The sequence below is a fragment of the Urocitellus parryii genome, chromosome 6 (genome assembly GCF_045843805.1).
Source record: "Urocitellus parryii isolate mUroPar1 chromosome 6, mUroPar1.hap1, whole genome shotgun sequence".
NCBI lineage: Eukaryota > Metazoa > Chordata > Mammalia > Rodentia > Sciuridae > Urocitellus > Urocitellus parryii.
Genome location: NC_135536.1, coordinates 155,218,027 through 155,242,394, shown reverse-complemented (window position 1 = coordinate 155,242,394; position 24,368 = coordinate 155,218,027). Strand labels below are relative to the sequence as shown.

At 34.6% G+C, this 24,368-nt stretch overlaps 1 protein-coding gene across 3 annotated transcripts in view; it reads right to left on the bottom strand.

Annotated features, from left to right (window-relative positions):
* Positions 1–24,368, bottom strand: part of Ralgapa2 (Ral GTPase activating protein catalytic subunit alpha 2) — a 321,259-nt gene that overhangs the window by 190,305 nt on the left and 106,586 nt on the right. For 2 of the 3 annotated variants that reach the window (XM_077800202.1, XM_077800204.1), the window contains exons 15-19: positions 19,731–19,968; positions 16,385–16,549; positions 12,631–12,771; positions 5,962–6,096; positions 3,701–3,798 (exon numbers count right to left, since the gene is read on the bottom strand). In XM_077800202.1, coding sequence (XP_077656328.1) covers positions 3,701–3,798; positions 5,962–6,096; positions 12,631–12,771; positions 16,385–16,549; positions 19,731–19,968 — 777 coding nt within the window. The remainder of the gene's footprint in view (positions 1–3,700; positions 3,799–5,961; positions 6,097–12,630; positions 12,772–16,384; positions 16,550–19,730; positions 19,969–24,368) is intronic. The other variant, XM_077800203.1, reaches the window with a different exon arrangement.

Sequence of the window (24,368 nt, the reverse complement as noted above, 5' to 3'; positions counted from 1 at the left end):
TGGAATAGATTAGAATGAAGAAGAAAATTGCTATAGAATGGTTATGATGATTCAGGAATGAGGGTATAAGGTTTCTGATAGTGGAAAAGGAGAAGAAAATAGAAATAAAAATGCTGCAGGATGACAGGTTAGAGCTTATGATCAAGTATATATAGGAGTGGAAGAAAATTAAATTACAAAAGGGCAGAGAGCTAGGGGACAATGAGAAAGATGGTGACAAATGGAGACAGGGAGGGAAGTGTAAAGAAAGGAAAGAAAGAAGGAAGGGAAGAACTTGAGAAAGTTTCAGACATTTTAGTTTTTATCTTTGTGCTGAATATTCAAAGAGAATATCTTATAAGTAGGGACCAAAAATCCAGCATTGGTGAGATAGAGAATAGAGCCAGGAATAAAGATGTAAATTTAAGGGTCTCCATTGCAGAGGGTATTTGGGGGGTGGGGGAAGGACAAACAATCTGGGATTTAATTAACCAATTAAAGGGATAGATATTAAATAAGCAAACAAATTTTAAAAAGGGGACCAAGAAGTATAATGAAAAGACAGAATGATTACTAAACTAAAAGGATATAGTCAAATGAAATACTTAGGAAAATTAACGTTACCCGAAAAGAAAGTATTACAGTACTACACACACTAAGTAGACAAGACAGCTCCTTAATTGCAAAGCAGAATGTGAACTTTTTTGCTTCGGACTGCATGAAAGAAAAACACCACCCAACTTTAGAACTAGATCTAACATAAAAATTTTGGTTGCAATTTAGGGCTCACAGGAAGTAAACCTCCAAGATATCCATGTGCTCTCTCAAAAGCGACCAGAAAACAGGGTACTGAAATGGGTCTATTGTGAGGGCAAATCCAATATTACCTTTGCCAGTGGCAAAAGAACCAAGATTCCAGGATCAAAATAACACTCCCTGACTCATAGAAGACTAAATGCTAACAACTGTCCTGGTGAACATTCATCTACTTAGACTTCTGGGTATTCTTCAGATTAAAATCAGTCAGCTACTCACAATCAAAAAATCACCAAGCAGCAAAGGAAATAAATCACTAGGCCTAAGAGTCTTAAAATCAACAACTATCAGATTTCAGATAATCAAATAAAGATTTTAGAATTACAATTTGTGAATACTTTAAAGGAATAAAAGATGGGAATCATAAAAATGATGAAGCAATAAGAGATTATGAGAAATTATAAGATACACTTGAAAAGAATCAACTTAAACTTTGAAACAAAATATATACATGCTGTGCTAAAAAAAACTCATTGGAAATATTAAAGATTAGACTAAAGAGAGAGTTATTGAACCAATGAAAGACAGAGCTAATGAAATGATCAGAATGTACCCAGAGGACCAAAGAGAACGGAAAATATGAAGCTTAAAAGCTTAAGAAACATGGAAAAAAGAATGAGAAATTCTAATATATCTATCCATAATTGTAGAAAAGAGAAGAAAGAATGAAAAAGTGGCCATATTTGAAAAAATGATTATCAAGAATGTTCCCAAATGACAGAAGACAAGCATGCAGAGATGAGTGGTGCACAGCACATACCAAAAAGGACAACTGTATAAACCCAAAGAAACCCATACCTAAAAATATATTATAGGGAAATTGAAGGATAAGGACAAAGAATAGCAAGAAACAACAACTAGAGAGGATGGATAGAAGACTTCTCACTAACAACAATGAAAAGACAAAATACAACAGAAACACAGCTTCCTCTAGAAAAGAAGGGGGCTAAGGAAATGAGAGAAGAATAGTAATTAAAACACTGTGGTATTGTCAGAGAGACAAAACAACCAAAAAATGAAGATAAATAACAAAACGAAGGTTTACACACCCACGAAACAGCATATCAAAGAGAGGTAGTATTTCAACTCAATAAATCAAAATGGATTCACTAAATTGAGACCTGGGACAAACAATTATTCTGAGGGAAAAAATGAAATGGGGGCCCTATCTTTATTCATATACAAGGATCAGTTCTTGGTGGGTGAAACTCTTAAATATATAGAGCAAAACTCTTATTGGAAACACTTATTGAATAAACATAAGGTAGTATTTGTTTTCCATTGTGTAGCTGAGATTTTTACAAATTTGATAAAATCATATCCATAAAAATGATGATAGAGAACATTAAAATGAAGGATTTCTGTTCATCAAAAGGTATCACAGAGAGAATGGAAATATAAGCCACACATTGCAAGAAGATATTTACTATACACATAACCAAAACCGGATCAATATCCAGATACAAATAAGAGAAAAAAAGACAATAAGTGACAAAGTAGGCACTGCACAGATGAAACACAAATGACCAATCAACATGGAAAGATTTCAAACCTTATTGGTAACCTAGAAATGCAAATATCAGATGTTATTTTCACCCAATTGGGACTCATAAAAATTTTTGAATTTGTAACTAGAAAAGTTTTGGCAAAATTGTGAATGCGGATTCTATACATTGATCACAGAAATATAAGTGGTAAAACTACATTGGGAGTTAGGTCTTATCTTATATAGAACATTATTTTATTGTATAATTTATTAATTCCACTCCTAGATGGTCATCATAATGAAAACTTTAAACATGTAGATCTTGTAGATGTAGATGTAAACAGTGGCAGTTTTCCCTAAAAACAAAAGCTGGAAACAATCTAAATGCCCATCAACAAAATAATAGAAAAATATACGATGGCATATTCATATGCCAGAGAAAATTTGATGAATTATTGCTATATGCCAGAATGTGAATAAATCACTGAAACATACAATGAGTGAACAAGGCAACTGTACTACTAATGAACACTTTACAAAAACTTTCAAAAATAAATCATTTGAAGATACATATATGGCGAAACCATAGAACAAAATAAGGAACTGATACACATAAAGCCAGAGTAATGCCACTCTCTGGGAGAGGTAGCAGGAAGAGGGGACAAAGAGGAAACCAAAGCAATAACACAAGAAACACTGCAGTTCTTAAACAGGATGATGGGTTTGTGGGTATGTATTTCATTGTTGAAAAACAGAATATTTATAGGTAAGCTGGTATATGCCCTTTCTAAGCATAAAGAAACAAGGAATTTAACAATGATTATTTTCTAAACAGGAAGGAATATGAAGGGCTTCCCTCTTAATTTTGAACACTTCTGTGACATATATATTTGTATAAATATATACTACATTTAAAAAAATGAACAGGGTCATCTGTGTAAATGAGTTATGGGATGTTTAAATTTTCTTCTTTATACATTGCATTTGTTTATATTTGAATAAAGGCTACATGGGTGGCTTTCCCTGCAAAAAGGAACTGTAACAGACCCTTGTGAATATTCACTTAACTAGTAACTCAGGTCAGATGGTGGCTACTACCCAAAACAACGTCAAGAAGGGGTATCTGAAATATAAGTTCTACAGGCAAATTTGTCTGCTTAAAAATATATAATGCCACATACAGACCAGGCAATAAATTCCATTTTGTGTTCATTTTATTTCACCATTTTTGCACCATGACTATAATTTTACTTAAGAAAACAAGCAAAACCTGAAATGTTTATTTAAAGGTCATTTTGGCTGATAGTCCATCTAAATGGGAAAAATAATTTAAATATCACCATCACCAATAAATTCATTTATTATGCAATAATTTGGGTTTTTTTAAATGACAAACTGATATGCTTTTAAAAATCTTACTGTTATTCCTTCATGTTCTCTCTTCACATGTCCTTTATTCTCCTGAATGGCCCTGAGTTCTGAAGAACTCAAATTCTGTGCATTTTCTACCTTTTGACCTAGAGATTTGGTGGGGGAAGAAAAATCAACAGAAGGAATGTTTCAGAAGGAAAATTAGAAAAACAATTTTTCCATATAAATATAACTATCAAAATATCTATTTAGAATTGGAACTCTATATAATGCTGGCAGATATATAACAGGTACAACCACTTTGGAAAATAGGTATTATCTTGTAGAGAAAAACATTTTTACTGTAAATTCATTTATTCTATTTCTAGATATGCAATCTACCCTAAGATATATAAAAGCATGAATTATGGGTCTGACAAACTGGCAGCATAAAATGTAGTTATATTTATACAAAACTCAAATATTTGTCACAGAAGTGTACAAAATTAAAAGGGAAGGCCTTCATATTCCTTCCTGTTTAGAAAATAACCATTGTTAAATTCCTTGTTTCTTTATGCTTAAAAAGGGCATATACCAGCTTACTTATAAATATTCTGTTTTTCAACAATGAAATACATAACCATACCCACACTGAAAAGCCCACATTAAAGACTTGGTCTCTGGCCCACAGAAGGCCTTGACTACAGAAGGCTCAATGCTGTTCACTGTGGCCAATGGCTCCACTTAGTCATTCCATTAGCACAGGAAACCTTAGGAAAGGTATCTCAAAGAAAAGCTGCCTGAGTTGCCAACAGGTAAACCAACAGGAAGTAGAGAGCAGTAAATTGGCTCTTTAGGACTTAAAATGAAGACTGACAAGAGAAAGCAGGAAGTTTCAGTAATAAGAAAAGGAATATCGCCACAAATCCCATAAACATTTAAAAAGGCCACAAGAAGATTTTATAAATAATCTGAGGCCAAGAAATATGAAAATAAATATGAACTGAACAAATTTTCAGAAAAACATAATTTATCAAAATCAAAACAAGGAAAATCTGAATAGCCCTATAATTCTTAAAAATGGTTAATTTTTAAGTTCTTTAATTGGTAAAAAGTATATATAGTTATCAATTATAACATGATGTTTTAAAATATACATACAATGTGGGATGGCTAAATTGAGCTAATTAACATATACATTACCTCACATACTTCTTTGTGTGCATGTGAGAGAGTTCTTAAAAATCTACTCTCTTAGCAAATTTTTAAGAATACTATACACTGTATTACAATTATACTATAATTGCCATATTGTACAACAGATCTTTTAAACTTATTCCTTCTCCCTTAAGTGAAATTTAAAAAAAATATGAATAATATTTTAAACCCTTCTTGTGAGAAAACTCCAGGAAACTAACAGATTCCCCACATATTTAAGGAAAACAGTGATAATCTTTTTCCCCCTTTCAATGGTGAAGATCAAACCCAGGATTTTGGGCATGCTAGGCAAACACTGTGCTTCTGAGCTATATCCCCAGCCCTAATAATAATAATTTTACACAAATCTTTAAATGAGTATAAAATCTTTCAGATAATAGATTTCCTTGGATTAATTTTTACTACATTTTCTTATTTCAAGAGGATTTCTAAGAGGGAACACTTTTCTACATATTTTATGAGACTAGCATATACTTGATATTAAGAAATATAACTTATTAATAAACAAGGTAGATTTGTTTCTTAATTAATTCATGACACTAAATTGGAATGATAAGTAAGTTGATACTTTATAAAACTTTAAACACGTGTTTTCACTGTAAAGTATACCATTAACTGTTAATGGGTTGAATTATCTATCTCTCTGTTTTCTCCACCCTATTGCTGCTGAAAGTTGTTGGCAAAACCATGTAGACAAATGCTACTGCAAGTTATTTTCAACCTCAGCAGTGTTTGGAAGTTGCTAGTAAACTTTTCCACAAGTCTGGTCAGCTTTCCATTCTCATTTTCAACTTCCACAGCTCCTCTCACAGCCCATTCCTCATTTCCCTTCATGTTGCCCCCCTGCTTTCTACATAATGTGCTATTCCTTCTGCTCTTGTCTAGGAATATTTTCTGACTCCTCCTTACTCTAGTCATTTGCCAAACTTGATATATTTTAAAGAAATATATTAAACAATGAAAACATTTCATTGGTAGAAACCACATCCTTGTAATCAAAAAGTAAATTCCCTCAAAATATATTCAGAATAAATGTAGAAAAGAATACTCTCTGCAGTTCCCCACCTCCAATCAGAATCTACATTCTGAATCAATAACTGAAGAAACCGCACCTTGAGAAGAATCTGAGCACAGTGGCTCAGTGATGTCAGATGTGCTGCTGCTCCGGAGGACCTGTTGCTGTCCCACCATGAGATGACCAGACTCAGCTACGGGTACATTTTCTGACTGTTGACATTCCTCCACTTCTGTGAGCATTAACACAAAAAATGAAGTGTTGTAGCTTAAGATTTTAAAAAATATTTTCACCATTTAAAAAAACAGATTTAAAGAATTAAGTTTTAGATACTTTTCCACAAAACCTTTGCAGTAAGATAATTTGTATTTATATCATCAAGTTTCCTATCCTTGTTAACACTAATATTCCACTCCAATAATATATTTTCCTTTTAAGTTCTACTCAGCTTTTTATTTTTAAATCAAAGTAAAGGGTGAAAGGGTAGTGAAAGCCACAAAAATGATTGAGAGCTGTAAGTCACTTGAAATTTCAGGGGTAGAAAGGAAAGAAAGATCCAGTAACTTGGGAGATGCACAGAGAGGACAGTTTATATTTGAGGACAGTAGAAAGTCACACACACACACACACAAGGAAGATGAAAGAAAATAAGAATTTCAACTGTTATTCCTTTTACCAGAAAAGTGCACAACTGACCAAAATAAAACTCTGTTTAATGGTGCATATCGCTAATGGACAAAAAGATCTCTTGGTATATTTATAGACCTAACACACATATGACTATAATAAAAATAACTGAGTACTGGTTCCTGGATAATCTCCACTAGGATTATTACTAACTATGTTGCCCTGGAGAATGAGTTTCTTCTTAGCTCATTTCTAAAATGCATAATTCATTTTAATCTCTAAAAGCCACCCAAGGCATTGGGATAACCACTCTACCTTCTCTCTCTAGAGTTAGGGCTTTGAGGTTGTATCATCTTTTTTCTAGGTCATTTTATTTGCCTTCTAACTAGTCACTGTCCCCTTCTTTTTGCCACCCTCGTATGTGTGCTCCAGAGAGGTGTCTCTAAAACAAAGATCTGTCTATACCACTCCTCTTAAAACCCTGCAAGGCCTTCTATCATCAGGGGGTCAAATCTGTGCTCACTGGGGTAAACAGAGTCTTCTAGATTATATTATCCCACATAATGACCCCCCTACTCCCCACAAAGAACTGGTAATTTCTTTATTCTCAGCAATAGGACCAACTTGACACCTTCTGCTCTCTTCCTCCTGCTATTCACTCCCTATGTTAACCCCAGCCATGTTCCTTTGCCCCTCCTGTCTATGCTACTATGGGCACATCCCCCTATAGGTCTTGCTTTGTGGCCACGCATGTAAGATCCATCGCTCTGTTCCTTAGCACACTCTATATTCACTGATGTAGTTATAAAACTTTACATCCACATAATCATGACACCATATTTTCCAAATTTTTTAATCAGCTAAAGTTTCACTGCTACTAAGAAAAGACTGATTAAAATTCAGTCTGTATTATCTTACCTGGCTGTGTCACCCAGTTCCTCACTAGAAATGGAGGCTCACTGGCAGTGAGCCTCCCTCTGTATAGCCCTTTCTATACTCCAAGCCATAAGTCAAAGTGATGGCTCACCTCAACCAAGAAATGGTATAAATGATGATTCTAAGTTTAACATGCAGGAATTCTACAAAGGGTTGGTGCTTTATTTTTTCTATCCAAATGAAAATTCCATTTACTATTATATTGATACAATTACAAGACTTCAAAACTATGAAATTGGTGGGATAGTTCATTTAAGATTCAAAGTTCTACACTACAGTCTAAATTTGGATGCTGATCAGAAAGTGAGCTTGGAGTGTAAGAAAACATAGGCTAAAGTTCCAGGAGGAGACAGACTCATTAAAGCCTCGTTTTCCCAGATTTTCTTTGCCTTCATCTTAAGTAGCCAAGCACTGATCATTTTTTTCCATGGAGAAACACAGAGCATATGTGCAATTTTTTTAAAAAAAAATTAGCTACACATCCTAAAGCACAAATCTCCTTCTAGTGTCTTCAGTGTTAGACAATCAAAAACATATGACTCCATGAGCCAGCCCTTCATCTATCTTCTTTCATTGTTTATTCTAATTATGCAAGATGCAGAAACCTTGTAAAAAGAGAATATATTTGTTAATGAACATTCTTTTAAATCTAATATCAGTAGAGGGCGCCCAAGAGCTTTCTAACTTTCTAAAATATAATTGGCCAGTGCCCATTTTGTGGATAGTGGGAAGAGCAGTGGGTTTTATTCTCTTAATCTGATGCCAAAATTGGTAGATGTTGCTTTCTGGAGTATGAGCAGAAGCAAATAAAAGCCGAGCCAACACTGGCAGCTTCCTTCTAAAGATAAAGAACACCGCCATCTGGTGGGATACAATACAGCCACAGCACCATCCCTTCCAAATTAGAGTGCCCCCACTGGTCCTCAACATAGCAGACGGTGGAAGCGCCTGCCACCACCAGCTGGTCTGTCTTCCAACAGGCTGGCCTAATGCAGCTTTTAAAGCTTTGTTTTTGCAAAACTGTCAGGAGAGATTTCTCAAATGGAGGAAGCCCAAGCTATAGAAATAACTGGAAGAAGCAGGAGTATCAGTGATTGAAGTGGAAGAAAGGTGACAGTTACAATGCCAAGTGCACTTGTTGTATTGTCAGAGCTCTGAGTTACTCCTGTAGTTGACTATCATGAGACAGGGTATGGGAAATTTTCAATTATTCTTATCCCACAATTTAAACCCAATTGCCTGTTTTGTAAGTATACATCATTTCTTGGGCTTTTTTCATTCTTTGCACTAAGTATGTACTCAATCCATGCTTTCTAATATATGGACAAACAAATGATAAAACATGTTCATGAGGCTTTTCTTTTTTAACAGATCTTGGGCTCCCTCTGCTGGTATTTCATTTGTTAAGAAAGTGCAATTTGTGCTAAAGTTGCTCCCATCCTAGTGTCAGCTGTAACAGTCATTCTTTTATAACAAATGCAGGTCATTTTAACACTGATAAGAAAATATCAAGATACAGAATTATGTAATATTCAAAGATGAAAAATAATGATCCACAATATAGAAAAATTACCTGATAAATCTTAGATCTAATGCATCTTCTGTTTTGAATGTCACATAATAATTGTTTTGAATCACTTCAAAGAACTAAATTCTGGCTCAATTCACCAATTCATTTACTGTCTCAAAAGCCTAGTTAATCCCAATAACCCAAATTTTAAAAGCACAAACTTTCTTCTCTATTAATGGTATAAATTTCTCAATACTAAATGCTTTGCTTTCTAAAGCTTTACTCAAAACATCAAAAAATGATCAATAAAGGATTACTTAATTTTTCCCACTGAGAAAAAGAATCATCAAGATTTAATGAAACCAAATGTGTAAGCTCTTAATTAACTTTTATTTTTTCCAGACATCTGAATATTTTCAAAGTAATTTGAAAGTTAAGACTTTCTTAATCAATCTTATTTAATGGAATGAGGCTCATGTTTTACTAATCAAAGTTCCGGGTTCCAATTACCCTTATACAAGGCTGTTTAAGTAAAATGAAGAGTATAATTTCCTAGTTTTAAAAAAAATTGTACATGATACCAACTTAAACTTATAAAAAGCACAGTAGATATATATTCACTCAACATTAAGGCTTCTCACAAGATCAAGCTTTCCAGAAGTGAGTCAGCCCCGGTCGTAACAGACAATATGCATTTCCCCAGAGCCTACCAACAAGATGCAGAAGCAGCTAAGTGAGGCTTCCCATTAGGTCCCTTAAGTCTTTTTAGAATAAGGGAAGATGGCTGATCCTCTAATTACTACAATTATAATATTCCCCAAAGAAAAATAAAATCTACCATCTGCACAGCCTGTGAATGCAACAGACTGATAAATGACCCAACATAAAAAGCAGATTAAATGGCAAAACAGCTACAAGAAACTTCCCACAAAGGAAAAAGTATGTGTGTGTGTGTGTGTGTGTGTGTGCGCGCGCGCGCGCACGCGCGCGCGCGCGCGCATTTAATGTAGCTATTCAGCAATTCATATTAATAAAAACAAGTTGGTTGTGACTCTTCCAAAGAACAAACACCACATCTTTCCCCCTGAAAGACAAATAACTCTACCAAAATTATGTCACTACCAAATAGAGTCCCCAAAGGATCAGAGTAAATGTAATCATGGTTGAAGGTAATTCTCTATTGTTTATGTTACTAAAACAATTTTTGTGAGTTGACTGGTCACACAGATTAAAAATAAAAACAAGAAATATTACCTTACATGAAAACAAAAGCAGTAATCATTGATATGGTAAGGAATTCATGATCAGAAAATAAAATTATAAGTGTCTGAATATTATCTAGCAATAGTTTATCAGGATATGCCCATGTGCCAACCAGTAGAGGACATATACCCTAAGACTGAGGATTGATATACACTGCTCTTGGCCCCTTCTCCTAACAGGACAATCACAAAGGACAACAGCATCATTTTAAGTGATAAAGAACAACTGGCATCAGACTGAAAGAAGGAGCTTGATACTGTAGTTGCCAGATCAAAGAATAGCAAATTGTTCTCAAAAGTCACTACGCCCTAAGTCCCTTCACTCTATTTGCTATAAAACCAGGATGGCAAAAGCACAACAATAAAGACCCAGACCAGTCTTCTTCATTTCACCCTAAATAAGTGTTTTACCCTTAGCACTATTGATATTTGAGGCCTGATAGTTCTTCGTTCTTGGGCCAGCCTGTATATTGTAGGTAGTTTAGCAGTGTCCCTGACTTCTACCCACCAGGTGCCAGTTGAGAATCACTGCTCTAAATATTGAACTTCTGTTGGAACTGTTTATACAGGAACCAAGAATCTGAGTAAAATAAAATGTAAGAGTGAATGAGTACAAAAGATTCTAGGGCTGGGGATTTGGCTTAAGCCGTAGCGCGCTCGCCTGGCATGCGTGCAGCCCGGGTTCGATCCTCAGCACCACATACCAACAAAGATGTTGTGTCCGCCGAGAACTAAAAAATAAATATTAAAAATTCTCTCTCTCTCTCTCTCCTCTCTCCCTCTGTCTTTAAAAAAAAAAAAAGATTCTAAAATGAAATTACTAACAGGAAGAGATTTTTGTGAAAACATTACACACAAAATAAAACTAGTAAAAAATTAAAGTGAAACAATATGAAAATTAAACTGTAAAATAAAACTTTTCACTACAAAAAAACCTCTTTGAGTAAGTACCAGCCAAATAGGAAGCAAATTTGTTTAAAGTATCTTTTTAATCACCTCTAAACAGTAATATTTTCTGGAAAAACCAAATAAACAGTTAAAAGTTATCAGTAAGTTAACCAATGGATAGCCATTTCCCCAAGTACCATTCTTATTGTTTTTCACCATCAGTATTTACTGAAGAGTTATCTAAGAAATGTTATAGTCCTCAGTCTCAGTAAAACTAACTGCTTCCTTCATAGTCTGTAAATGAAATAATATGGTATTATTTTATATACTCATCACTCAACTTAAGCTTTAATTTTGTTTTAGATAAAGCAATTTTTAAATATTTTCTTTTAGATATACATGACAGCAGAGTATATATTTTGACATATTGTATATACATGGAGGATGAATTTCCAGTCTAGTGGTTGTACATGATATGGGGTTACACTGGTTGTGCATTCATATATGAACATAAGAAAATACATCCAATCCATTAATTTTGTTGTGCCAAACTACAATATGATATGATTTAATCATAGAAAGCCACAATTAGACTATCTTCAATATTTAATAATACTAATCTACATACAAGATTTCTGAAAATAAAGAGTATGAAAATATTTCCCTTTGATGAGAAAATTGTTTATATTAGAGTCACTGAAAAATATCTAGACATAGATGTAATTATTCACTGAAGAAAAGTAAATATTTTTGTTATAGTGGATATACCAATAATCACTTTGGTACTATAATAACTTTTTTTAATTGATACACAATAATTACACATATTTATGATGTGCAGTGTTCCTGATTCATGTACACAATGGATAATGATCAGACCTGAATAATTAGCATGTCTATCAAAGTTTAAATTTTAATCATTTCTTTATGATGAGTACATTCAAATTCCTCTGAGCTAGCTACTCTGAGATATTATTAACTGTATTCACCCTACTGTGCCTGGTACTGTGACATCTTAGTAAATCAAGAACTATATTTTGAGTAAACCACAAAAGACTAATTTCAATTTCAATTTCAACTGGCTGAAGTCCAGTAACAAAATGTTTGTTTTGCAAATTAGCTCTTTTTAAAGTTTTTAGGTTTTTTACTTAAATATCAATTATCAATATGAGTCTGCGTACACTGATGATTACTTTATATATGAATTATTTATATGACTTACTATCCCTAAAGAAGTCTTACCTGCATAATTTTCCAGTTTATTGATATTTTTGAAAGGTACAGTTAGCATTTTAACACTGACATGTTATAAAATTTTATGAAAATGTAAGACCAGTGGCGTTGCAGAAATTTTTCTTGACCAATCACTACAAAACTTCTAACTACACACAAAAAAATTACTTATATTCATTGGACTTTAACACAAGCGCAATGGTGAGGCACCCACATATGATATGTAGGTATTAACAAAAGAAGCAAGGCCCAGAGGCAAGCAGGAGGATCTCAAAGACATTGATGGACACATGAGAGAGTGTTACAGTACCTGACAGCTTGTGAGAGCAAGAGGAGTAAGAGAGACCAGGTAAGAGAGCGCTCACGGTGTGAAGGAGGAGCGGGACGCTTTTAGTGGCAGGCAAAGCCTCAGAAAGGTAGACACAGTTGCTGATAGACTGGCTTCGCTTAGCTTCCAGGAGAGATAAAGTAATAATTATGTCAGAAGCATTATCAAGAACGTTCACTACTTTTTTATTACTATTTTTCTGGTCTCTCTTTAAATACTTCAAGGAGGTCATTTTAAACTTTAAAGGAAGTCATACAAAGTACTTTTATTAAATTGTAGTCTCAAAATACAGCCAACTTTCAGTTGCCCTGATAACATAAAAGAATAAACAATAAAAAAATCAATTTTATTTTGGAATGTTTTATATGTTTAGCATCTTTTCTTCTGTTGTGTATCATATTCAAATTTGGGTTGATTATTCAGTCAGACATTACAATAGTTTTTCCCTTCCTAAAGGACACACACAAAAAGACACAGTAAGAAAAATCTGGCCTAAGATTAAAATTCTTCTACAAGTAATAAAAAAAAAAACTAAGAAATTGGTTTGCTGAAAGATGACTGTATTCAAAAGCAAATCATCTAATAGATTAAATATCCTAAAAGCTCAAGAATGCGTGACAATCAAGTTGAAATTACAAGATTTGTTATTTGAATAAAAGGTAAAATCTCCATGAAACCTACCCTTTTATATCATATTTCATGCTTATTAAATCTATAGTTTATTAATATCAACTTTATGATGTTCTTAAGTTTTCTGTACACCTCTGGTCAAATAAATATTTGAGAAAATGGACAGATACAGCAAGAGAACATGTTTCATATATATAAAACCAAAGTCAACAAAAATCCATTTCATCCTTAGAATATAAGGTTTATTTGATGTTTTATTATTTTATGTATCTTTATAAATCATGAATGAAATAATAGTGGCAGATTTATAAAAAGTAAAACAAACTTTTTAGTTTACTGTTCCTTCTCCCATTCTTTGCCTATTAGAATTAGTAAAAGGATGATCTGTAAAGTAATTACAGTATAATTTACATGTGTGTGAAGATAATATGTAAATGACAACATCCATGTAAATGTCAAACCCACTCACTTCAAATTTCTTAGTAGATTTGCTCATCTCTCAAAATGTTGGAAACTTTTTGAGTGCTGTTTAAAAAAGTTTTCCTTTTATAAATTAAATGTTTAGGCATTTCTCTAAAATTGATCACTAGAAATTGTAGAAGTAATAAAATATAGGATATTTTTATATAAAAATAAAGACTTGCTTTGATTTTTGTCACATTTTAGGAATCCAAACTCATCATCATTCATACTTAGGGATAAAGTTTTCTTTTGTAAGTTTTCCTTACTTAAGACTCCTTGCAGGCCTTTAAAGTTATAACCTAGTGCACTCTCTAAACTAATTGTCATTTTTCCACTCTGCAACTGTTTATTTTATTTTTCTCTCATGTCACCATCAGTGATATTTTCTCTACCTAAAAAATCTGTGGGGCAAATCATTATATAATACTCTTAAATCATCTCTTATTGCAATTAGGGAAAGCAAAGTCACTTTCAAATGGATCTTCCATAATTACCATTGCTATTAAAATGATTACTACTAAAAGTAGTAAAAATAACTTCATGAGCTGGTATTCTCTCATAAAAATGTGGCTTCCACAAAAACTAAGTGCTACCATGAAAATATTTTGGGCTTTTTTTTTTTTAATAAAAGGTGAGTTTTTATATAACATAAAAGTAAAGCTGAATGCCAGGTATGGTGGTGCAGGCCTATAATCCCCAGTGACTCGGGAGGCTGAGGCAGGAGGATCACAAGTTCAAGGCCAGCCTCGGCAACTTAGCAAGGTTCTCGGCAACTTAGAAAGACCCTGTCTCAAAACAAAAAACAAAAAGGGCTGGGGATGTAGCTCAGTAATAGAGTCTAATCTCCAGTACCAAAAAAAGAAAACTGAGTAAAATCACAACATTTAGTTCATGTAATTTTAAAAAACAGCATGATATAATAAAATCCTTAAAGGCCATTTTTTTTAGAGATAACAAAAATAATTCATGATATTTTATATTATTCAAAAAGTAAAATGAAATAAAAAATGTATGTATATATGTACATAGATATAGATTTAGAAAGATGATAGATTTGTCCAGCTGAACATCTTCATAATCTTTCAAAGGTTACGATTCTTATCTTCTAAAAGTCTAATTAATCCTACAGAGGCCAAGCTTATGGTTTTAAAAGATATATTCTATAAATACTTTCACATGATTTTGTACAAGTACTTGATCTTCTAATGCCATGGCTTCTCAGACACCTGAAAGGGCTAATAACAACCTCACTGTCATAACTGCTCTAAGTATTTTCTAAAGCATGCTGATGCCTCTACCATATTGTTAGTTTAAAATATCTGCTGATAGTTAAGATGCCATCTCTTTAGTGTCTATGTTTCGGCGAAGTAGAATCATATGGAACATGTGATGTACAATAGTTTGTTCCTCATTAACATGTGAGAATAAAATTTAAAAACCATAGTTTTTAATTTGTTAAATTCACTTTTATTATAATTCAAAGATGGTAGGGAAAGCAGGAAGTCTGGGCAGCTCAGGCAGGATTCCACCTTTATTTGTCACACACTTCTGATCTTTTTCTTTAAGGATCCAATGGTAGAAGAAAGGAGTGTTTAGGAATTAGAATGAAAAGGGAAATCAGTGAAGGGCACACTCAAAAACTGCCTGTTATCAGGAATTTGGTCTCTCCTCAGAAGAGAAAATGAAAGAAAACAGGGAGACTATGAGAGGTATATAAATAAGGTGATAGTTACCAGCAAATGCTATGGCAAAAAGCATGAGAAAGTTAGGGTTAAGGCATACCATATTTTCATAAAAATGCCAACAGGACCCTAAACCATGTATACTAATCTTTTAGTAAGCACTGTAAAGTATGCTCAGCTTAACTGAATCCTTGCTTTACGGCCAGAGGATCTGATGATTTCCTGAAATCAATAAGCTGAGTATCAATTATAATTACATGGTATAATTGATCATAAAAACTATAGGAAACTGGAATACAGTTGTTTGAAACCTAAGGTACAGCCTCAAAGTTAATGGGGAGGAGGGAGCTTTATTGGTCTTTATTAAATATTGGATACGAGTTTCCTTTTAAAAGATTTCTCTCTTTATTTTAAGAGGAAAATGTTGCAAAGCAATTTGATTAACTGGGAGCTCTTGGTCAAGTTGTTAATTCAAATAGACTATAAAGACAACATCTATAGGAATGAAAAGATCAATTTTCTAAGGAAGCAAAAAATGAGAATGTCTCCATCCAGTCCTGAAAACTAAGAGTATATGTCTATTTTTCTTTGCCAGAACCACTTACCACACACTCTTTAGATGAACACTGTTTAACAATAACAGTAATGCAACTAATGATAGATTTGTTAGGAATCCACTTTCTTCAAGGTTCAAACAAAACCACTATTTTCTCTATTTTGCACAAATATCTCATTCAATATTACCATCTCCAGTTCTTTTCATAATGGAGAACTTAGAAATATTGAAAACTGTGATCTGAAAAGTAGCCTGAGCAGAAAATTATAAAGATACAGAGAATTTCATTTAATAAAAGTGCTAATATTTGAATTCTGGGTAGAATTTTAAAATACTGTATTCCTATAAACCCATTTTAGTTAACAATTAGATTTTAAAGAAATATTTAAATAAAATAAATGTTTACCAGTTGCTTTCTGGCGAACAATATTCCTTGCCTTTTCAACTCCTGGTGCTCCAGAAGTGGTAGCACTCCTAAATCGCATTGGCTCAGTCACGTCTGGGTGGCTCCGCCAGCTGAGAGAAAAAGATCTCCCCACAGTTGTTCCTTTCTGAGAATCTATAACACAGCCTGATAAATGATAAGGTGAGAAAAATAAACTGACTTCATCATCATTTATTTCACAGCTGGTGCAGCTCAGCAAATGGCATATATACAATGAAACATAACTAGCAGGTTCCCATGCTTCAAATTAGGTAGTATTTCCCCATACGGCATTTTAGGAAGTTATTATAACTAAACATTACTGTTGCCAAAGTATTTTCAATTATCTTGGAAAATGTATCTTCATAGTATTCATTTCGGTATACAAAGATATTAATAAATCTTTCTCAGTACAAAAACATCAAATGATGTTAAATCACAGTTCCCAGGACACTTCTAAAACAAATACTTACAAACCAAAAACCAGAGATCATGATGTTAGAATAGTACTACATCCTCTAGACTCCAACTGTTCCACAATGCCCTAATAAATACATGCCTATAACTCTAATGTAGATTTGGTCAAATAAGCAATATAATAAATAACATATATATATTTTATATTTTACATATACACACACACATATATGTAAAATATAAAATATAAAATCATATTTTAGAAAAAGCTCTAAAACTATAAGATTCTGCAGATTGTATTGAGATTCAACTCAACTTTTGAGATTCAACTTCTTTTCTCTCATATTTCTCTGGTCAGTTATTTCAATGAAAGGTCAAGGAGCCAAAAGAAAAATAAGAAGAAAAAAATAAGGAACTTAAGAGATTTTTGCATAGGTCTGATGTGGCCAGTGGTTGCAATCTGTAGCTTATTTCCATACCCAGGTTCTTCTGTCTGTGTTTTCTGGTTTCACTGGTCTAGTGAAAGGTAATAAATGTTTATAAGGTAAGTGTTTCTACAATGAATATTTAAATTTTTACAAGAAATACTTAAATCTCTCTTTAGAATAAAGCAATATAAGTTAGAAATATGTGTCACGGTTATTATTTAAATAATTTGTTCTGAACTGTTCTGAAAACAGTGTTTTTAAAATTGTCTTCCTAAGGATATCTCTTCATATTTGCACAGTGGGAGGGAAGAGAATATTGCAGGGTGGTGAATATGTGAGAGAGAGAGAGAGAGAGAGAGAGAGAGAGAGAGAGAGAGAGAGAGAGAGAGTGTGTGTGTATTATAAGGATTTCAGGAGGCAGGGAATGGGGTTAGTTTGAGAGTTGGAGAAAATAAATCTTTATTTCTTATCTCAGCTCTTTCCCTCCCCACCTGAAAGGTGCTTTTAGCTGGTAAACTCTCTGCTGGGCCTAGATCCACTGTGTTAGGAAGCCAAGTTCTCAAGTGGAAGAACCCGATCCTCTCAGGCTCTGGTTTATACAGAGGACCCCAGAACTGTGAAAGAGGACAAGAAGGAAAGAAGACAAGGGCCCAAACTCTTGTCTTTCTGGCTTACTTCAATCCCAAATCTTTAATCTAATATAAGTTATTTCGGAAAGGGATTCTGTTGAGCTTAGAAAGTGGAGAAAAAGGGATCTATTGCTAAAAATATGTTAAAAAAATAAATGCTCTACACATTCTAAATCTAAACTGAGATTAAACTGTTCCTATGGAATGCCATGTACTTAAGCTACTTTGTTGTGGCTTCTTACTGCCTTGTTTCACTAACTGGGGCTTTGGCAAGCCACTCTCAGACTATAATAAATATATTGTAAGAATCAGTCCCAATTAATTACATGTTACATAGTTAACTAATCATTGTAATTAGCTCACACTTCCCCATATCCACATCCCCTGTTGTCCTTTCCCACACTAATCCTGCAGGCTTCATCATGTGACTTATTTTGGTAGCAAAATTGAACAAGCAGAGACTTGAAATGCTCTGAAATAATTGAGCTTGCCCCCTTGCTGCTCCTGGAGCCCTAAACCATCATCTGAACAAGTCCAAACCAGCCTGCAGGGTAGTGAAATGTGGTGCAGTCACACCCACTGCCCTGGCTGACAGCTACCTAACTCTTAGAAGTAGAGCAGTCTAGCTGACCCTTGCACAGCCCAATTTTCTCCAGAAAAGGAATGGATCAAGCAAAGACTAAGAAAGTAAATGATCAACTGAGTGCTATCCAAATTGAAAATTCATTAAGTTGTGTTATATTAATGCACTAAATTTTGGGGGGAATTGTCACATGCAACTGATACAATCTATATTAAGGTTATTATTGAGTGTAGTCTATTATAATAAGTCATATGTACTCTTTTTAAAAATATTTTTTAGTTGAACATGGAAGCAGTGTCTTTATTTTGTTTATTTACTTTTATGTGGTGCTGAGGATCGAACCCAGTGCCTCACATGTGGAAGGCAAGTGCTTTACCACTGTGCCACACCCCAGCCACTTCATGTGTACTCTTGATGGGGCTTTGAAGGAGAAATTTCTCCTGTCTTAGGATCAAACTACATATCACCTAAGGAAATGAACTGTTTTTACTTTATGTACTCTGTGATTCTGTATATTATAACACTGTAAAAATGAAAATCAAATCCAAGGATGCCCCTTCCCTACCTTCCCAGCAAGCATATGAGGCTCTACAGCATGCAATTTGGTATTATAACCATACCTGTAGCTCCTCCCTGCTCATTTTGCCCCATTTCTTTTTGCATTCCATCTACTGTACTATATGCATTCCTATGAACTGCCTCAATCTTTAGAGAATAAGTTGGAGTACAGATGAGAGTTTCCCTTGGAAGCATTCAGAATTTTTCCCAAAATTTCCTCAGAAGGCAAAAAGCTACATCTTAGTGGTGTAGGACTAATCTTGAGTAGGACTAATCTTGGCTTTGATTTTGGTCTTTATCACTTCTTATGTGATCTAGAATGAATCAATCACTATAAAGTCTATGTACTTCATTTTTTTTTTTTGGTCTATGTTACCGGGATAATAATAATATCAACTTTGTAGAGTCATCATGATGGTGAAGTGAGATGACCTTCAAAGAACTGGCCATTATTATTATTATTGTTAGTTATCAATATTATGACTGCTACTACTTCTGTCTCATCTTTCTCCTTCCACAGCCTCTTCAGAAACTTGTTGGTCACATTAAGGGAACAGAGTAATATGAGACACAATCTAATGCCACCATTAAAAAGATGTTATTTGGTTAATTCAGTTCATTATGAAATGTCATGTTTTGATTGCTTCAATGTATAAATACACAATCTTTCCCAGTTCCAGGAACTTGGTGCTACCCTGGGAGAGTGGAAGTACCTTTGCCTCGTTGCTTCTTCTCCTTTTGTTCACTTAATTTATCCAGAGGTAGGTTTGTCATTTCAACTCCATAAACAGTTCTTGCAAGCACTGCTGTCAAAGAGTCCATTATGTTTGCCCATTCACTGATGAGCTCCTCCCATTCCGTGAGGGAGGACAGCACACCAAGAAAGTCATCCCAGAGCTCTCGAGAAATATACACATAGAGGTTTGCTCGGATCCAAGCCACGATGAGAGTCTAAACCAACCAACAAGAGAATACAATTGGGAGGAAGTATAATTTTTAATAAAATATTTTAAGTTACTACTAATAAAGTTTTAAAACATAAGTACACTTGGATGGTGTTTTTAATTGATCAAAAATCATTTGGCAAACTGTAACCAGGATTTGAGTTTCTGTGAGGTCAGTTACCATTATGAACAAAGCTACTGACCCAGTATTATTCTAGAGCAGGGAGTTGGCCCTGTCTGTAATTAGGGAAAAGACAAAGCCCTCAGTATAATAATTATTCTGTTCCTGAGACAGTTCTTTCCCTTGCTCTCCAGTGACTACTTCTCCTCCTTTATCTATAAGTGAACTCAGCCCACCATCGCCTCCCTGATTTTTAGCAGATGGGCTCACTGCAGACCTCAGAGGAAACAACCCATTAAATGAGACTCTCTTCAACTTCAGTCCACAAGAACTATGCTCTTACCTGAATTCACATAGTTTAGACTCCACCTGTGGGTTGCTTTCCAAAAGGAGATCCTGCTCTTCTACATTTGCCTCCACTTAAGCTCTGGACCTCTTCCTCAGAGTTTTTCTGCTTCTATAACTTCACCGTTTTTTATTTCCAACCTATCTTACTTTCTCAGCTTTTGCCCATCAGTATTTAATTGTGTTCCAATTTTTCCTAACCTTAAAAACACAAAACATTTTCCTTGAACCCAAATTCTCCCTATAGCTATAGCTATAGCCCTTTTCCCTCCCCCTTTCAAAGCCAAACTTCTTGAAAGAATGTTTCACATGTACTGTCTGATGCTCTGGCAGATCCTCTCTGCCTCTTCATTCCACTCCCAAGGCTTCAGTTACCCTCTGTATGCTGTAGACTTCTGAATCTCCATGTCTAGCCCTGATGTCTTTACTGGTTTCCTGCCTATTTGTTTGCTTATTAGAGAGCTCTCTACTCATATGTCCCACAGGCGCCTATAGCAGAGCATGACAGTGAAAAAATTCAATGTCTTCCACTGAGATTCTCCCAGTTCTTCGACCTGCTCTCTCCTGCTCTTTGCCTTTGCACACACTCTTTTTTCTCTGCCTTCCCTTAGTTTTACCTCTTTAACTTCTACTTATTTTCCAGGTCACAACTTGGATATCTCTTCTCCCAAGAAGATATCCCTGACAAATTATATATAGATTTTTGAAACTACAACCATTTTTTCTTTAACTCAAACATAGGAAAACTTTGAGAAATAAAAATCTAGCAGGTCTAGTCTGACCACTTGGAAATAATATTTAATGTGACCTTTTGCAATATACCTGTTCTTTGTGCTTTAATTTATGTTTATTGCACTTCTTAAAAGGGAAAATGTCAAAGTAGAAGTAAAATAGTTAAATATATTGAAAATGAAATTTTTAAATACCCATTTAAAATCTGATACTAATGTGAATTTTTTTGAAAACTAACAGAATGTGAAAGAAAAAATTTTATTAAATTTTTTTATGACTGAAATGCTATCACCTATTTATTTTTATTCTCTTTTCAAAAACTTCAAGATCATTGCCATAAAATACATGTATATAATAAATTATTAATACTGATCCAATAGTAAATAGTGATCTAATAATAAACATTGATCTAATATTAGATCAATAAATATAATCTTTGCAAAGTAAGAGGAAAGAGTAGAGACCCGTATTGACATCACCCTTGGCTACAATAGTAGCCTCAGGGATAAAACCAGACGTCTTGGTGTAGTTATACACTGGGAATTTTATTTTGGCTTCACTTTATTGACTAATTATAAAACAAGGGCAGAATGACTTCATGCAGCTTATAAAATTCATCTTAGCAAATATTACAAACATGTATGCAGACCTGTTGAATCATCAGCAAATTCACAACAGCTCTTGCACACAGAGCAAAGTCATAAAAGATAACTGAGAGAGGGGAGTGGTGACATCTTTGAATTAAAAGGCAGAGTTTGCTTTTAATTACTCTTTTATCAAAGGAGGAGGAAAAGAGAAGGCCCCAGCTCTAGGTTTTACCATTACCTTTCTTTGTGACCTGGGGCAAGTCACTTGGCAAGTCTCATCTAAAAATAAAAAAGGTGGATAAGAATACCTCTTAATTCTGTCAGTATTGAAATTCAATGTTTTATGAAATATAGCTTAGCACAGAAGCTGCATAATAAAACACTTTGCCTCATAAGTCACTCCTTTTAGGTACATTTGCTAATCAACCACTTCCTACGTCTCTGCTTACCACCTTTAAAGGCACTCTTAATTGTCACATAATGGATCTAACTATAAATAGCAGGACCATAGTTTTCTGATAAACCTTCACAGCTTCATGCATAAGGTCGTATTTAGAACTGAAAAAAGGTTAAAACATCATGAATGGTAATCACTATTAATTAGTAAATATTTAAAACTGAGTCAAAATCAACCTAGAGTATCTACTGACAGAGAAGAAAAAAAAAAGTACTAAAGGAAAATTTAGTAAAGAATGGATAGAAAGATAATGGTTACTTAAAATCTTCTTTCCCCTTTTCAAATTGTTTTAAAAAAATCAAGTATCTGATCATTTTAGATAGTCAGATGACAAATGAATCATAATTAGCACATTTTATCTAGTGTGGCACTAAATAGTGCCCACCTGACAGTCTGCCCAATCTCTTCAGACCTTTACCACTTTTCTCCCTTCTTGGATCTCACATAAGTACATGGGAGGCCAGCAGATGATCATAAATCCCCAATTAATCTGCTCTAATTCCCATGACAACCCTTCAGGGTAGGAAGGAGTCCTTTCCTGATTGTGGGAGATCAGGGGAGAGGCTCAGAAAGGTGAGGTGGTGTGTTCAAGGGCACTCTGCCAGGAAGAGGAAGAGCTGGGATCAGAACCAGGATCTGTCAAACACTAAAAGGCCCATCATTCCTCCACTATTTTAGGGTTAATTCTAAATTTAAGCATGTATCTTGATTTAATTATTCCCCAAACGTAACAATGACATCAAAAGCATAAATAACCATGGACCCATAAAATATTTATCAACAAAGATCTGACAAGATTTCTCCATTAATGGAAGGGATTTGATTTTTCAAAAAAGCCAAACAAAACAAACAACCCTCACCCCCACAACTCCAGAGTAGATTTTTGCTTAATTCTGCAACAAGTTCTTTCTCAAATCCCAACACAATAGATGCAAGGTCAGACAACTGGTAAGGATGAGGCCCAAGCACTCACCAGCCTAACACTGGCTTTAGCTCCTATGCACTTGGCAGTCTAGGCCCAGGAATGGGAACTTGAGATGCTTCCAGAGCAAAGACAGCAGAGTGTCCATTTGTTCAGGCAGACAGCAAAGCAGTGATCAGTACAACTCTCCAGCAACAGCAAAGCAAAGTTGGACACATGCCAAAAGAGAACGCAGGACCACTCCACATATCCACAAACTAGGCAAGCTAATCAGAACAAAAGGGATAGTACTCAGGAAGCAAACGAGTACATGCCAATTAGTTCTACAGCCTCTTATATATTTTTCATCAAGCCAAGATCATTCAATCATAGTGAATTATTAAAAATTGATATGAATAGTTGATCCCCTCACGTTACAATTTCTTTTTGTCATCTTCACCTCCATGTCCTATCTGTACTCTATGTATGCTCTTAATATATATTCTCTAAAACTACTTTCAGATCAACTTGGGAAGGACACTACTTGCTCCTCCCTGCAATCATTACTCCAGGTCATGACCCACCATGCTTCCTCTTAACAAATTATTCAATGTCCGATCTACCCTTTGTACCAATACCTGTATTTGTGTAGAATGTCCCATATTTCCAGAGCCCTTTCACACTGTTTCAGAAATGTTCATAAATTCTATGTACCATATAAATATCGACTATGCTACAGTACGCGACTGCCCCACTAATTGGCTCTCATTTTCACCTCCATCTACTCTAAGTACACCTCATTCCCTTAGAACATTCTTAGCAACCTTCATCTTGACAAAGCTAGCAGTCAACTGACTGCTTTTCTCTTTCTAGGCATCCAAGGCCAAGGCACACACTCTTCTGGGCCTCCTCATGGCCCACTGGCCATCCTTTCTCAGCATCTGAGTGGCTCCCTCTTCTCTCAACTGTGGAGAGGCCCTCTTCTGGTCCCCTTCTCTCTATGACATGTATTTTCTCCTTAGGTGACTCTATTCAGTTATGTGGCTTTAAATACAATTGTCTAACACATGGATGGTTCTCAAGTTTTTATTCCATTCCATACATTTCTGTACCTCCACGCCTATTTGATCCACCACCAAGGTTCTGAGTGCTTGTTACTTTCTTAATTTCTATCACCTTTGAGCAAATCAAGAGGAATTAGATGGCATAGAGGTAGGAAAGCCAGCATTAATTGCAAAGAATAGACCACAAAATTTAGGACACA